The sequence below is a fragment of the Mustela nivalis genome (genome assembly GCF_964662115.1).
Source record: "Mustela nivalis genome assembly, chromosome: 8".
In the NCBI taxonomy this organism is placed as follows: domain Eukaryota; kingdom Metazoa; phylum Chordata; class Mammalia; order Carnivora; family Mustelidae; genus Mustela; species Mustela nivalis.
This window is the reverse complement of record NC_139027.1, coordinates 101935182-101949012: the sequence shown is the minus strand read 5'-3', so window position 1 is coordinate 101949012 and position 13831 is coordinate 101935182. Positions and strand designations below refer to the sequence as shown.

Sequence of the window (13831 nt, the reverse complement as noted above, 5' to 3'; positions counted from 1 at the left end):
GGACGGATGGAGAAGCCCAGGGCCACACCTGGTCTTCTGGCTCCAGGCTGGAGTCCTTGGGCTGATGGTTGGGTTGTCAGGGAAGCTGGACGCCTAGGGGCCTGCGCTTTGGTCCCTGGTGAGAGTCCTGGCAGGAGACTATTGTGAGGGATGGCGGTAGGTCTCTACGAGACTATTGCAGCTGAGTAGAAGGGGCAGCAAGACGTGGTAAGGCAACAAGATACAGCAGGAGTTAGTAGAGGGTCTCACTGCCCTATGAGGCGTGTCGAAGAGAGGGTGTGGGGGTCTGCTGAGCTGACCGTGGGTCCAGGTGGAAGGAGGGAGTCTCCCCCAGAAGCTGAGAGAGCCAGGAGGGTTGTGACCTCAGCTCTCCATAGCACTGCTGCTCTGCAACACTGTGGGTCTCAACCACCATCTCCATTTGGCTCCCAGGGTGGGATGTGAGGGGTCTGTAGTGCTAGTGAGGGCAGGCAGGGGTGGGGGCTGTCGCTCCTGAGCTATCAAGTGAGGCTCAGTGGTGTCCCTGGGGCTCAGCACCAGGTACAGAACCACACCAAGCACCCAGGCACAGGGGCCATTTGAGGACTCAGCTGTTGTAACACCCAGGTGAGCAGAATTACTGTGGATTCTAGATTGTGCTGCTGCTACCCAGTGGGATGGAGGTTCGTGAGGATGTTTGGATGGGCTCGTGGTGGCTGGTACTGACATCCAGACAAGGACAGACGTGAGGGGTCCTTTTAGACCCCACTGCTGCAGCCAGCCAAGGGCCAGGGAGGAGCTGGGCTACCCCCACCTCTGGGATGATAGACATGTGCTCAGATTTGAAGACCATAAAGGAGGCCAGCAGTAAATGACAGCTGCTCCTCCAATTACATATTTGGGTTTTTTGTTGCCCATGGGCTTTTGTTGCCCCATCTGCTGAAATTTGTCATCCCAGTAGACCCATGAAAACATCACCAAATATTCAGATATCTCTAAGAGCTGAATTAAATAGTAACAGAAGGTGACCTTGGCACTGACTGTGCTGCACAGAAAAACAGCAGCCCCACCCCTGCCTCAGTGAGGGGAGCTGCAGTTTTCATTTGCTTTTCTTTACAAACAGAAGGAGCCCTGGGGAGCCTCATAGAACCTAAGGGAGTAGCTTTGAGTTTCCAAGGCATGAGAGAGAAAGAAAAGGCAAAAGAAAATGGAGTGAGAGATTGCATGAGCTCGGGCACAGTTTTCTTTGAAAGTGAGTCAGAAGCCTTCAGAGGACACTCCCAGGGTGCTGACATTTCTCTATCACATTGCAGATGTTTCTTATTTTATCAGATGGACAGAGAAGTGCTAAAATACACTTCTGTTTTTGTCCTCTGTCTCATTTCTTCAGGCTCATTCACCTTGTGTGGAGGGTTCAAGGTTTCCTCTGAGGCAGCAACTCCTTTTGGGCCCCCCTTTCTGGCCATAGCCGAGGCACATGGCAGCCTTTCACGAGGACCGCATGCTCTCTGCCTTTGAGTGCAAGGTCAAGTATTGCCTCATTTGAGTATTTACTTTGCTGCCATCATTAGGGTATGAGAGGAGCCCACTCTTGAGCAGTACCCCACATTTCTGTCCTCAAATGTCAACACACTTGAAACAAAGCAAGGAAAAGAATTGGAAGCTGCCATCTGTTTGCTTTTTCAAATTGACCTTTGTCTGAATAAAAGATGGATCTGGCTGAGCACATTTCTTCCTAATGAGCTAGAGAAGTTTGTGTGTATTCGAGGATAGTCGTGTTTTCACCCCAACTTGTAGAAAGTAGAATCTCTTTCATTTCCACGGCTTTCATTTTGCTTCCCTGTATCAACATTCATTCCTAGTTCAGGTGCTGGTGCTTCATGTATAAAACTGTGCCTTGGAGGTGCTGTTTTCATTTTTTTGAACTTAAAAGGTTTTTTTTAGTGGTAGCCCTAGATGTTGTAATACACACCTTAAAAAAAGACTTATTTATTTTTTTGAGAGAAAGAGCTTGTGAGTGAGTGGGAGAAGAGACAGAGGGGGAGGGAGAGAGAATCCTCAAGCTGACGCCATGCTGAGCACAGAACCCAATGTGGGACTTGAACTCATGACCCTGAGAACAAGACCTGAGCTGAGATCAAGAGTTGGGCACTTAGCCAACTGAGCCATATAGACACCCTGCAAATCCAAGTTTCTGACCCATATCATGTTTCTTCTTCCTTAAAAACCTCTTTTAACATTTCTTACAGTGCAGATCTAAGAAAGTCTATTTGCTTCACTTTTGGAGGGTAATTTCAGTGGTACAGAATTTTAGATTGGTGGTTTTTTTTCTTTCAGTGGATTAAATATTTTATTGCACTTTCTTCTTGCTTGCATTATTTCTTCTGAGAAGTCCTTTGCAATTTTCATCCTTCTTCCAACATGGGTAAGGTGGGTTCTCAGCTGTCCATTCCTCCTTCCTCCTGTCCTTCCATCCCCTTCAGCTTCTTTGAAGATTTTCCCTTTCTTTGTTTACAGTTTGGATCATTCTTGGCCATTATTATCTCAAATACTTCTCTGTTCTCTTTCTTTCTCTTCTTGGTATTCCAATTATGTGTATGTTATGCCTTTTGCAATTGCCCCATATCCCCTTCCCCCCATTCTGTTGTTTCTTTGCATTTCAGTTTGGAAGTTTGTTTATTAACCACTTTTTAAGCCCACTGATTCTTTGGCTGTGTCCAGTCTGCTGATGAGCCCATCCGAGGCATTCTTTCTATTATGGTGTTTTTTATTTCTAGCATTTTCTTTTGATTCCTTTTGGAGTTTCTTTATCTCTGCTGCATTACCCATCTGTTCTTACATATTGTCTGCTTTACACATTAGAGCCCTTAACATATTAATCGCAGCTATTTTCCCTTGTCTGATAATTCCAACATCTGTATCACATCTTGAGTTTCACTCTTGATGACTGCTTTGGGTCTTCTGAGCCTCTTGAACCTGTAAATGTTTGTCTTTCAATACATTTGGGAAATTTTAAGCAGATTTCTAAAGAAATTATCTTCTGCTCCATTCTCTGTCTTCTAACCTGGAGGAGGTTACTGTTCCCAAACCTTAATGTTGTTCTGAGATTTGTTATTATACAACAGACTGAACTGCTTCCTCACTGATACATAGTCGGCACATTATGTTACTTTGCCAGCAGTAGGGTTGGATTTTCTATGGGTCTAGGCTTCCACCTCAGTTAGAGATGTTACAAATATGTAATTACAAATATGTAATTGTTAGAGAATTCGCAAGAACCTGGCTGTAATTATTAATTCTGTCTATTGCTGAAGTATTGAGCTAAGCTTTCAGATAACCTAGAAGTATGCCATTTAATACAGTAGGTGCTACCTGTGCGTGGATATTTGAGTGTAAATTAATTAAAATTAAACACAATTTAAAATTCATTTCCATAGCCCTATAGCTACATTTGGCTAGTGGTTGCCATATTGGGTGGTGCTGACATAGAACAAGCCCATCTCTGCAGGAAGTTCAGTTGGACAAGTGAATGTTCTGAACCACTGTCAGTTCTGTAAGAGTGGCTTGATTAAATATGTACACATATACATGAGCAATAGATAGGTGGAAGTTAGTTAAAAACTAATTAGTTAAATTAGTTAAAAACTAATTGCTGTCAATTTCTTTTTTTAGTGTACCATACCAAGCTTGCCTGTCTCCTTGCCGGCCTTGCTCCCTCCCTCCCTGCTTCCCCTCCGTGCTTCCTTCCATCCTTCCTTCCTCCCTCCCTTCCTGTTTTTTCTTCTTCCCTCCCTCCCATCCTTTCTCTCTTTTCTCCTCTTGTCTTCTCTTTTTAAATAGGCTCCACACCCAGCATGGAGCCCAATATAGGGGTCAAACTCACAACCCTGAGATTGAGACCCAAGCAGAAATCAAGATTCGGAAGCTTAACCGACAGGGCCACCCAGGTGCCTTAGATTTTCTGTCTTAATCAGGAAATTGAGTCATTGTCCTCATGTTCTCATCACCAGTTCGGGCCCATTTGCCCTCACGTAAAGGCAGAGATTCTTCACTTGACAATTCAGTGGAGGGCTCACTGGAATTTCTGTGAATGCTAAGTCAGATTGAATCCTCCTCTGATAACGTGGACTTCTCAGAGACTCATGTTTTCTCATAGAACAGCCTTTCTTTTCTAGGTAAGTGGAATCAGATTAGATTCCTAGCTGTAGCCTGAAATAAATACATAAAAGCTGGGTTCTTTTGACAGTGGTTTGGAGAGCAGGTCTGTGGTCTGTGTATCTTGACTCAAGCACTTACATTTTGTGGTTGCTTGAATGGCCTGAAGCCAGAAGCAGATCAGCTGGAAATCAGCATCTTTGAGAGACTCAAACAGGCTGTTGAGGAATTCCTTTCTTCTGGTGCTGGACTATTCCCTACTGCCTCTGATGTTTGCAGGCAATAAAAGAGAACCACTCCAGAAGGTTCTTTCTATAAGGCTTTGAAATTGCGGTGCTACATTATCTCAGGCATGTACTGCTCCCTGTTAGGTGCCTCCAGCCTATAGGTCATGTCTGCCCTCAGACAGCTCACCTGACTCACAGGGACATCAGAAAACTATACTATGCGAGCAGATGCCATCCTTTCAAGGCTCTCACAGGGAGGCACATTACCCTTCCTCCAGGATTTCTAAATTTCCACTCTTTTGTGCAGAATCATGTGTTTGTTCCCTTGCACATGACGTCTGCTTAGTGCTTGTAATGTGGCAGGTGGACCACGCAGATAGCTCCCTCCCCGCCTCGCCTTTCATGCTTCAGGCCATGCCACGGCTATGATCTCCAGCCACACCCATCTGACAGCCAGCGTCCTGGCCCCTAGATTCTTCTTTCTAAGAAAACGAAAAGGAACATTTGTTAAAGGTGAGACTGACAATAAAAAGCAGTATCTGTTTGACCAACCCATGTGGTGAGGCAGTGGCTTTTGGGTGGAACAGTGTCTGTTGTTGGCTAGAAGGAAGGCTCTTGCATGCAGCTTGGGAGCTCATCACTCATGTTGTCACTGTTGATACTGGGATGAGGTGTGCCTCTTGGGTATCCCAGTATTAGAACAGTTCATTCTGAAGGAGTTCTTAGTTTAAACCCTTCAGATTAGGTGCTTTATGAAGTCCCTAGGCCTGAGTGGTTTACTATAGAATTTGAGAACCCCTGGGATGAAACTCTCAGGATCCCTTCCAGTTCTGTGATTCTCTGGTAGGGAATTGGAATTTCTGAATTGTCTTTCTCATAAAATTTCTTTTGAAAGCCATTTTGTATTGCAGAATTAATGTTTGTTTATTACAGAAAATTGTTTAAAATGCCAGAATGCTCAAAGAAAATAAAACTCACCTGCCATTTCATTGAAGAGAATCGTTATTAACATAATGCTTTTATAACATTTTCTCTAATCAGATAATTCTGTATCTCCTTCTCTAATTTTACATAAAGACAGACTATATATAATGTCATATAATGTCACTGCTTTTATCATCTGATGAAATATTGTGAACATTTTCCAGGTCATTTATTCTTCTTCAACAAACTTGACCATTTCCATCTGCGCATCAAACATTGGAAGCGTAAATTTATTATCTCAGAGCTTTGAAACATGTAGAATATTTATTTGAAGTAAATGTAGAAGAATAATATACTAAAGCAGGATCCCAAAGCTCATTTTAAAAGTTCAGAAACAAAGGTTTTAAACTGTACCAAGAAAACGAAGTTCCCCAAAGGTCAGTGTGAGATCCAATTTCAGGATTTTAATTATAAGTGTTGCAGATGAGGAAAGAGGCATTAATACACCTCAGGTGTCTAGATTTGGGTTAACATCTTGATTAAAATACAGGAGCATATGGATTTCTTACCCTGACTCAAAAATGGACGTAATATGGTCCCAGGAAATTATGTTGTGTAATCCCTATCCCTTTGTGGTCTTTGAGATCTCTCTTAGGAAGTAGTGCAGGACTGTGGCTTGTGGGTTTTAGAGCAGGAGGGTAGACCTTGGGGAAAATTTCAGTCCTTTGCTTGGGTCCATATACAACTGAAGAACATAGCTGCAGTTAAGTTAGCCTTTCTAGTGTGAGTCCATGGGCCTCCATAACCAGCTGGGCGCAGGAATGGAAGACTCCTAATTCTGTGGAGGTATCTGCTCATAATACGGCCCTTTTCTAAGAATGCAACCTGTGCTGGGTGTGTCCAGAAGCATATTCAAAGATGTGTGGTATCACTATGCAACCTACTATTATAAGAAACTTTTGCTTGTACTGAAGTTCACCCAATTAGAATTTAGATCTGAGGGAATAGAAACTGTTGTTTCTTGGATGTCAATCGCCTGCCTCACAAATCTTGGCAAGACAAGCTGGTTTTTCTTGTAGCCTCAGAATTATCAAGGGAAACTTGAGACACTGGGATATTTTATACTGAAGAACCTACCATCCTTTGAGCAATATTAAAAATAACTCAAAAGCAAGTGTTTAGTTTATTCCCTGTACCTATGCTTTATATTTAGGTTCCCCTCTGCCTCCCTCATGATTGAAAGGATTTGGAAATGAGACTTTTGTGTCTTTTTTCAAGGACTTTGTCTATTTCATCTGTGTTATCTGATTTGTGGGAATAAAATTATTTGTGACATATCCTTGTTTATTCTTTTAATGTCTATAATAAAATATACTGATGTTGCCTCTTTGATTCCTGATATTCATAACTTATGTCTTCTTTTTTCCTAGTAGGTCTGGCAAGAGGTTTATCAAGTTTATCGATTTTTCTAATTATTTATTTTTGCTTTCCATTTATTTTTTGTTTTTGTTTGAAATTTCACTAGTTTCTGTTCTAGTCTTCATTTTTCTTCTTCTGCTTGCTTTGGGTTTCTTAATGTGGAAGCTCAGATTATTGATGTGATAGCTTTTTTCTTTTCTAATACAAGCTTTGATGTTATGAATTTCCCTCTACATACTGCCTTAGATGCATATCACAGATGGCGATATGTTGCTTTTTCATTTACGTTCAGTTTAAAATATTTTCTCATTTCTCTTTGATCCAAAGGCCATTAAGAAGTGAGTTAATTCCCAGATATCTAGAATCTCTTCGAGCTCTAAGGACGAGGTTCTAATAAATTGGAGACTTCGGTGAGAAGTTGTTTGGATTTATACATGACAACATGGCAGATCGTTCATTATAAAGTGAAACACTGTCATGCTGTTGTCATTGTATGAACTGAAAGGGTGTCTTCAGCTGTTTGTTTAGGCCTGGTTATATATATATTTTTTTAAATAGGATTTGAAGGTGTATTTTGGGACCTTCTCCAGTAATGTGTTTTATCTTTGTTCTTTTAGTGCATTATAATTGGGTGGAACTGGATCCTGAAAAATTCATGAAAGATGCTGTGTACCTTCTCTGCTTTAAGAATTTGGAACTGAATCACGAAAAGGAAGACAGAAATAAGAAATTGGGACCCTGAGTAGCCCTGCAGAAACAAAGCAGAACAAAACAAAACACCACCACCAAAGGAATGATACCATTTTCTGTTGTTGCTATGGTCTTAGTGAAAGTGGGTGCTGGCGGTGTGGGGGCGTGCACCCCGTGCACATGGCAGCAGGGCGTATCCCCATGCAAAGACTTTGCTGGTTCCTGTGATTTCTTGGCTTGCTTTTGAAACAGGCTGGCCCCACATCATTTGTCATAGAGTCCTCCTTTTACATGTGTCCATGATGGGTCTCCACTGCATTCATGCTGTCCATGTTCTTCCCAACACGGGCTAAGCCAGGGCACCAGTTAAGGTGTAAAGAGAGCAAACATTGGTGATAATGTATTGTGTAAGACCTTTGCATCTTGTAAATTTTCTCATTTTTCTAAAAAGAAACAATAAAATCCTAAACCCCAACAAACCACTTTATTATTAAACAAATCCTGCTGTGTTTGTGCTTAATGATTTTGTCTGTAGAAATACAATACATATGATCCCACTCTGTGTATAATCTATACTTCTTTTCAAATAACCCCCCTCCAAGAGGCCTTCCCTCATTACCTACGCAAATCTCTGATTCCATGGTGAGAGCCTATACACTGGTAATTTGTAGTTGATGGCATTTTACTCAGACATGAGATGGCAGGAGAGGGGAGTATACATGGGAAGGTAATCCAGTTTTGGAATGGCCCAATGACTGAGAGCCAGTGTGGCTGCCATCTCTGCCATTCACCTTTGGGAGGTCAAGAAAGGTCTCGGCATGTTGGACCATACAGATATCCCCTCTCCAGGAGCTGAATGGTTGTCCATATATCCAACCGGTATCCTCACAGTTCTGTGAAGAAGGAACCACATTCAGCCAAAGAGTTTCTCAGTTCATTTTAATCCATTAGTGGCTCAACTATAGTGGTCATTTTTAGACATTATCTGATGTTAGTAGTTACATATGTGTTACTATATATAGCATATATTTATATAACATCTCTAATATTGCTTATACAAACAGAATTATCCTCTCTTGAAATACTTCTTGCCTAACTGTAAGGAAGACATCTTTATTTGGCATTTTTGTAATGCTGAAACTCAGTGTCCTTTATAATAATTTTTGAGTCTGTCTCATCTGACTCAGTTGTCTACTTAAAATAAAAACATAGAAAGTGTGAGAAAAAGAAAAAGCCCTCAAGTTATAGCTCCAGTGTACATTCAAGTACTTGGAATATGGAGTTGGGAAGGCATTTGCCAGACTGCCTGTCTCTGAACCAATACAGGTGATTGGAATAATCCATGATAGCATGAACCTCTGGATTTGAAATCATTACATTCCAGATGCAAATCCCCAGTCGGCTTCCCCACTGGTATGGGCAGTGAGGTCCAAGAGGCTCTCCTGTTTGAATTATCTGTATAGGCCTCTATAGGCTGAATTAAAATTCACTGTGAAGTTACTACAGTTTTGTAAACTTGGCTGTAAGGTCGAGGACTTCCTGAACACATTTGTCAGACATTTCTCTGCCACAGCATTTTATCGCCACCAATTAATGCTTACTGAACAGCTCCAGCCTGCCCTTTTGCTAATTGGTCACGAGGATGGCACAGAGAGAAGAGCTAATGTACTTGATGTCTGCACAGTGGTGAAATGATAAAGACCCTCATAGCCCACAGTCCGGTTCCTGGATCCCATCTTAAAGGGACATAGAAAAATTGGGGCATGAGTGGAGTCATGTGGGCAGTTGGCTGAAGGATCTGAAAACCATGAAGGACTGAAGGGGAGGGAAAAAACTGAATAATTTGAAAGGTCTGGACAAGACACTTGGGCCAGGAAAGAAAAGAGGAGCCGCAGGTATAAGTTGCATTAACACAGATGCTGGCTTGATAACAAGGTAAATCTTTCCAACGTGATTCAGAAGTAGACAGTGATGTTAGGAGCATTTAGCATTTGGGCAGAAGTTCTGAGGTTTCTTAATGTGTGCAGAGAATTTTATTTGGTTAATTTAAAAATCCTCCCTCACGGTTTGCAGCAAACCTGGTAAATGTCAGAATATGGCTGCTATTTTTGTAGCATCGGATTGAAGGAAGCTTTTCCACCATCCTGAAGGCCAGTTTCAATTCTTAGAAAGGAAAGAAGCCGCCTGTCCACTAAAAACTGGCTCAACAGGGTCAGATTTAACCCCAGGGCAAGGTTGTAAAATAAAAATAAAAGCTCAAGAAGAAACCCCATGACATTCACAGCTGCATCGGAAAGATAGTTAATTCTGCCTTCTCCTACCCCTTCACTCTCTTACGGAAGATCATTTCTGACCCTTACCATGGGACTCACAGCCAAAAGTAGATTTGGGGTGCAGTTGCACTCGGAAAATATAAAACTCAGTCTTTATGCCCTCCTATCATCTGCATCTCCTGCTTGCTGCTTATTTTCAAGCTTGCTGTTTACTCTCCATTAAAACATCACTTGAATGGGAATGGAGAGGAGAATCACCCCATGTATGGCTTCTCTGAGAAGGCTTGGCAGACTGCAGGACTGTACTTTAAACAGAGCAATGTCCAATAACAGTGGATAACAGGGTCTGTTTCATTTGCCTTTCATGGTTTACTTTATAGGAGACCAAGCTCTTGGGAGATGCAAAACACACACTGGAGAAAGGCAGCTTCTGGGGCTGGACGTAGTATCACGTCATGGTTGGTGGTCCTCGGGAAGGCATTTTCTCTACCAAGCTGCATCCTGAAGAGATGGGTGCACCGCTGCCAGAGAAAGCGGTAGTTCATTGATTTGATTGTAGGGAACAAACGGTTCCACAAACATACCCTTTCCTCTGACATGTCATTTTAGTCATTCCAAAACCGGAGAGGTGATCTTCTCTGTCAGATGGTCAGATTTCCTGCTGTTTTTCAGCCAGGCACTGTCAGAATTCTTAATTTGCAGCTCATTACTGATTTGGACATTTTAGGAGTAGAGTTAACCTCATTTCAGAAAACACAGACTAATAGCAAAGGTAGAGCCTCCTGTTAATCATATTTGAGAAGAAGGTGGAAAATCTGGGGTTTGAGGTGAGGCTGCCTCTCACTGTTGCTGCTAATGTCATTATTTTCTTCTGGGGTACAGGCACTTGTGCATTAAATTTGTAAAGGTCTGGAAATTAAAACCTTAAATTTCTATCATGAAAGTACCTAATAGTGATGGTATTTTAGATTTGTTAACATTAATTTTTGATAAGAAAATTCATATTTGTAGGGACCCTTAAAATAACTCTGCTTGTTTTTTAACCACCTCTGAGGGTTGGTGCATGAAAGTCTCTGTCATCAAGCAGGAAGTACACCGTGGTGTCTGTGGGGGGACATTCCGTAGACGGTCACTCTGCAGCAGGAATGGGCTCCGCCCAGGGACCAGTCCAAGATGGCAATCTCCTGGAGGGAGCTGAGGTCTGAAGGATGAGGTGGAGTTGGCCCGTTGAAAGTGGTGTGCCATGGAGGAGGGAAAGCCTTCAGGTGCAGCGCCTCAAGTTGTGAGTGAAGCGGGGTTCAGACACCTACCAGCAGGCTGGTGGGGCTGGATTTGGGGAGATCGGAGACACATGGAAGAATATGGACTGGAGCAGGTGGGGGAGTAAGGAGCAAGGAGAGGCCCCACAGAGGTTCATGCATTTAAGCTTCATTACCTCTCCCTCCTCCTTCTCCAGCTCAGTTTGTTCTAGTTCTGCAGTTTCTCACATGACCTGGCCTTGAGCGTGACCTGGAGGACTGGGTACAGCTCTGCTAGTGTGCGGTGACTGAGGCCACTAGACAGTGGTGTGGAGGTCCCAATGGCCAAGGGGTGGCCCAGACTCGGGAGTTTGCTTCCTGGCTCTGCGACAGAGATGACCCGTGATCTTGGGACAGTGTGTGTGTTTCTTCAGCTCTCTGAGCTTCACCCTACATCTGTACTCCTGGATTATAAGGGTTAAGTGAGAGATGTACACAAGGTGTTAGACACATGGTGGTGTCTGCTCAGGGTGCCAGGCCGTGGCCCTGTGCTGATGCAGCTCAGTGTGGTTGAAGCTGTTTGCTTTCAGGACCTGCACCCCAGCTCTGGCCTGGTGCTCCCCAGGCCTGCAGGCATCTGAAATCCCAGGTTTACATCCTATAGCCACTGTCTGGTCTGTGAAGAACCCAAACAAAGAGCTGAATTCTGTTTCTGTTGGACTAGGCCATGCTTCTGGACTGTGGAAATATTTCAGATGGCATGCTGGCTCTTCCAGCTTTATGCCATCTCCAGACAAGTTCTCTGTACCTTTGCCCAAGTCCAGGCTAACCCTGATGCACAGGAGAGGGTTGGCACTCTGTTAGAAATCTTTCAGGTCTGGAGCTGCATTCTTTATATCCTCATTCAACCCCCATTGCTCCATTCCGTGTCACCTGTTCTCGCAGAAATCATGCTATACTGTTTTTATGGTATTTTAGTAATTAACCCGATAATCCTGTCAGAAGAAATATTAGGACAGCACAGCATGTTACTTGTGAACTTGTGCAGGCTTCCAGTGTTTGCTGGGTTCTTTACCTCAGGCTTACAGACCATCTGTTTCATCATCAATTCTAGAATGTTTTCAGGAAACTGCATCTCACTGGCCTGTCTCCTGTGTCCAGAATCCATCTCTTAAAACTCAGATTTTTGGCATTTTTGGTCTTCTCTCCCCTCTTTTCATTTCAGAAGATTATTTTTTCGAGTTATGAGTGGTAAGTCTGTTCTATAATCCCAAGTCATTTCAGGACTTTTGAAACTTCAGTTCGTTCAGAGATCCTCGTAAGTCTATCCCTTCACCCACCAGGGTCTTCAAGTCCCCCGTTATGATGTTTCTTTTGCTCTTTTGAAGTTTGAAACATTTGCCTTACAGGAGTAGACAAAATAACTTTTTTTGGGGGGGGGGAGATTTGATTTACTTATTTGACAGAGATAGTGAGAGAGAGAGAGAGAGAGAATGAACAAGGGAGCAGCAGGCAGAGGGAGAAGCAGGCTTCCTGCTGAGCCGGGAGCCTGATGCGGGGCTCAATCCCAGAACCCTGGGATCGTGACCTGAACTGAAGGCAGACACTTAACTGACTGAGCTACCCAGGTGCCCCTAAAATAACTCTTAATTTGAGCATGTATCTAGGGCTGAAAACTAGTCTAAGCCCTTTATGAGATCATCCCCACAGCCCTTTTGTTGTTCCCACTTTACAGCTGGGGAAATTGACTCAGAAAAGCGAACTGTCAAGAGCTGTGAAGCATCTCAGATCTAGCTCTGTTTACAGAGTGACCAAGGTAGCCCAGTGTCATGGGTGCCGGCAGCCGGCAGGATACCCAGTGTGTGATAGGGCTGAGCTTTGTTGCTCACGCCAGTACTTGGACCAGCCCCTGCTCTCGTGCACTCTGTGTCATCTGTCAGAGAGCCAGGTGAACCTCATGCACAGTGGGCCATGCTACAAAAGGATCCAGAAAAGCCAAATCTTTCATAATGCCTTGGGAGAGAGACACACTGTCTCTTCCAAGGCTGTTTGCTACTTAAACATCCTCAGAAGTATAGTCCCCAAGCAAAGCAGTCACCACCGGTGCTCATGAGATGCACAGAAACATCAGAGACCATGAAAATGGTCACCCGCCGGGAACTTAACCCAAATCAGCCTGTCAGCAGATAGTGGAGTCAGGGTTCAGAGCCAGGCCAGCAGGCCCCCTGGACTGCTGCCATGACACTGTACAGGTGCCCTTCTCACACACTGGGTCTCTCATGTTGTTGTCACCCCCCTTTCCTTGCCACACATTCCATCTTTGATGCGTTACTTCCCGTTCGCGTGTCCAGACCCCTCCTCTGCCCTTCTCTGGACTTCCTCGAGGCTGACCCATGTGCTCTTGCTTCTGGCTTCTTGTTGGGTTGGGAGCAGAGGAGGCCCCTGTGGTGCTCTGAGGACTCAAAGCGTGAGGGCTGGTGTGGGTTCCCCATCTCCTTCCCTCCACAAGAGCAAAGGTGGCAGCCCTGCCAGGAGGTCTTCTCCCACAGCTGTTTCTAAGTTTTCCAGCCTCCCCCTACCACCCCTCTCCCCACAGCCTGCTGCCATGGCAAGCTGCTCATCTCAAGGTTTCCTTCCTAGTGAAATTTCTTTGGAAAATTTTCTTTCCTAGTCCTTCCTATATCATGTATGTTATTTAACAGTTTAACCTGAGCACACTTCTCTCCTTTTACTTCGAATTCCCCAGTGAGGTCCTGCGTTTCAAGTGCTCACTGTCTTGGTGTTATAGGACAGAGAGGGCCTGGACCTTCTTCCTCTTCTTCTTCTTCTTTTTTTTTTTTAAAGATTTTATTTATTTATTTGACAGAGATCACAAGTAGGCAGGGAGGCAGGCAGAGAGAGAGGAAGGGAAGCAGGCTCCCTGCTG

General features: G+C 43.8%; 2 protein-coding genes across 8 annotated transcripts in view; both read left to right on the top strand.

The window, feature by feature from the left end:
* The window catches only part of DTD1 (D-aminoacyl-tRNA deacylase 1), a 172377-nt gene extending 164484 nt beyond the window's left edge, over positions 1–7893 (top strand). For both annotated transcript variants that reach the window (XM_082743197.1, XM_082743198.1), the window contains one exon: positions 7322–7893. Coding sequence is in view for 1 of the 2 variants with exons in the window: in XM_082743198.1 (XP_082599324.1) it covers positions 7322–7363 (42 nt within the window). In the remaining variant the exon portion in view is untranslated. The remainder of the gene's footprint in view (positions 1–7321) is intronic.
* A 4121-nt stretch (positions 7894–12014) lies between these two features.
* The window catches only part of SCP2D1 (SCP2 sterol binding domain containing 1), a 102435-nt gene continuing 100618 nt past the window's right edge, over positions 12015–13831 (top strand). For 5 of the 6 annotated variants that reach the window (XM_082743201.1, XM_082743203.1, XM_082743202.1 and 2 more), the window contains exon 1: positions 12020–12156. The gene's annotated coding sequence lies outside the window, so the exon portion shown is untranslated. Of the gene's footprint in view, positions 12157–13831 lie in introns of all 6 variants that reach the window. The other variant, XR_014314800.1, reaches the window with a different exon arrangement.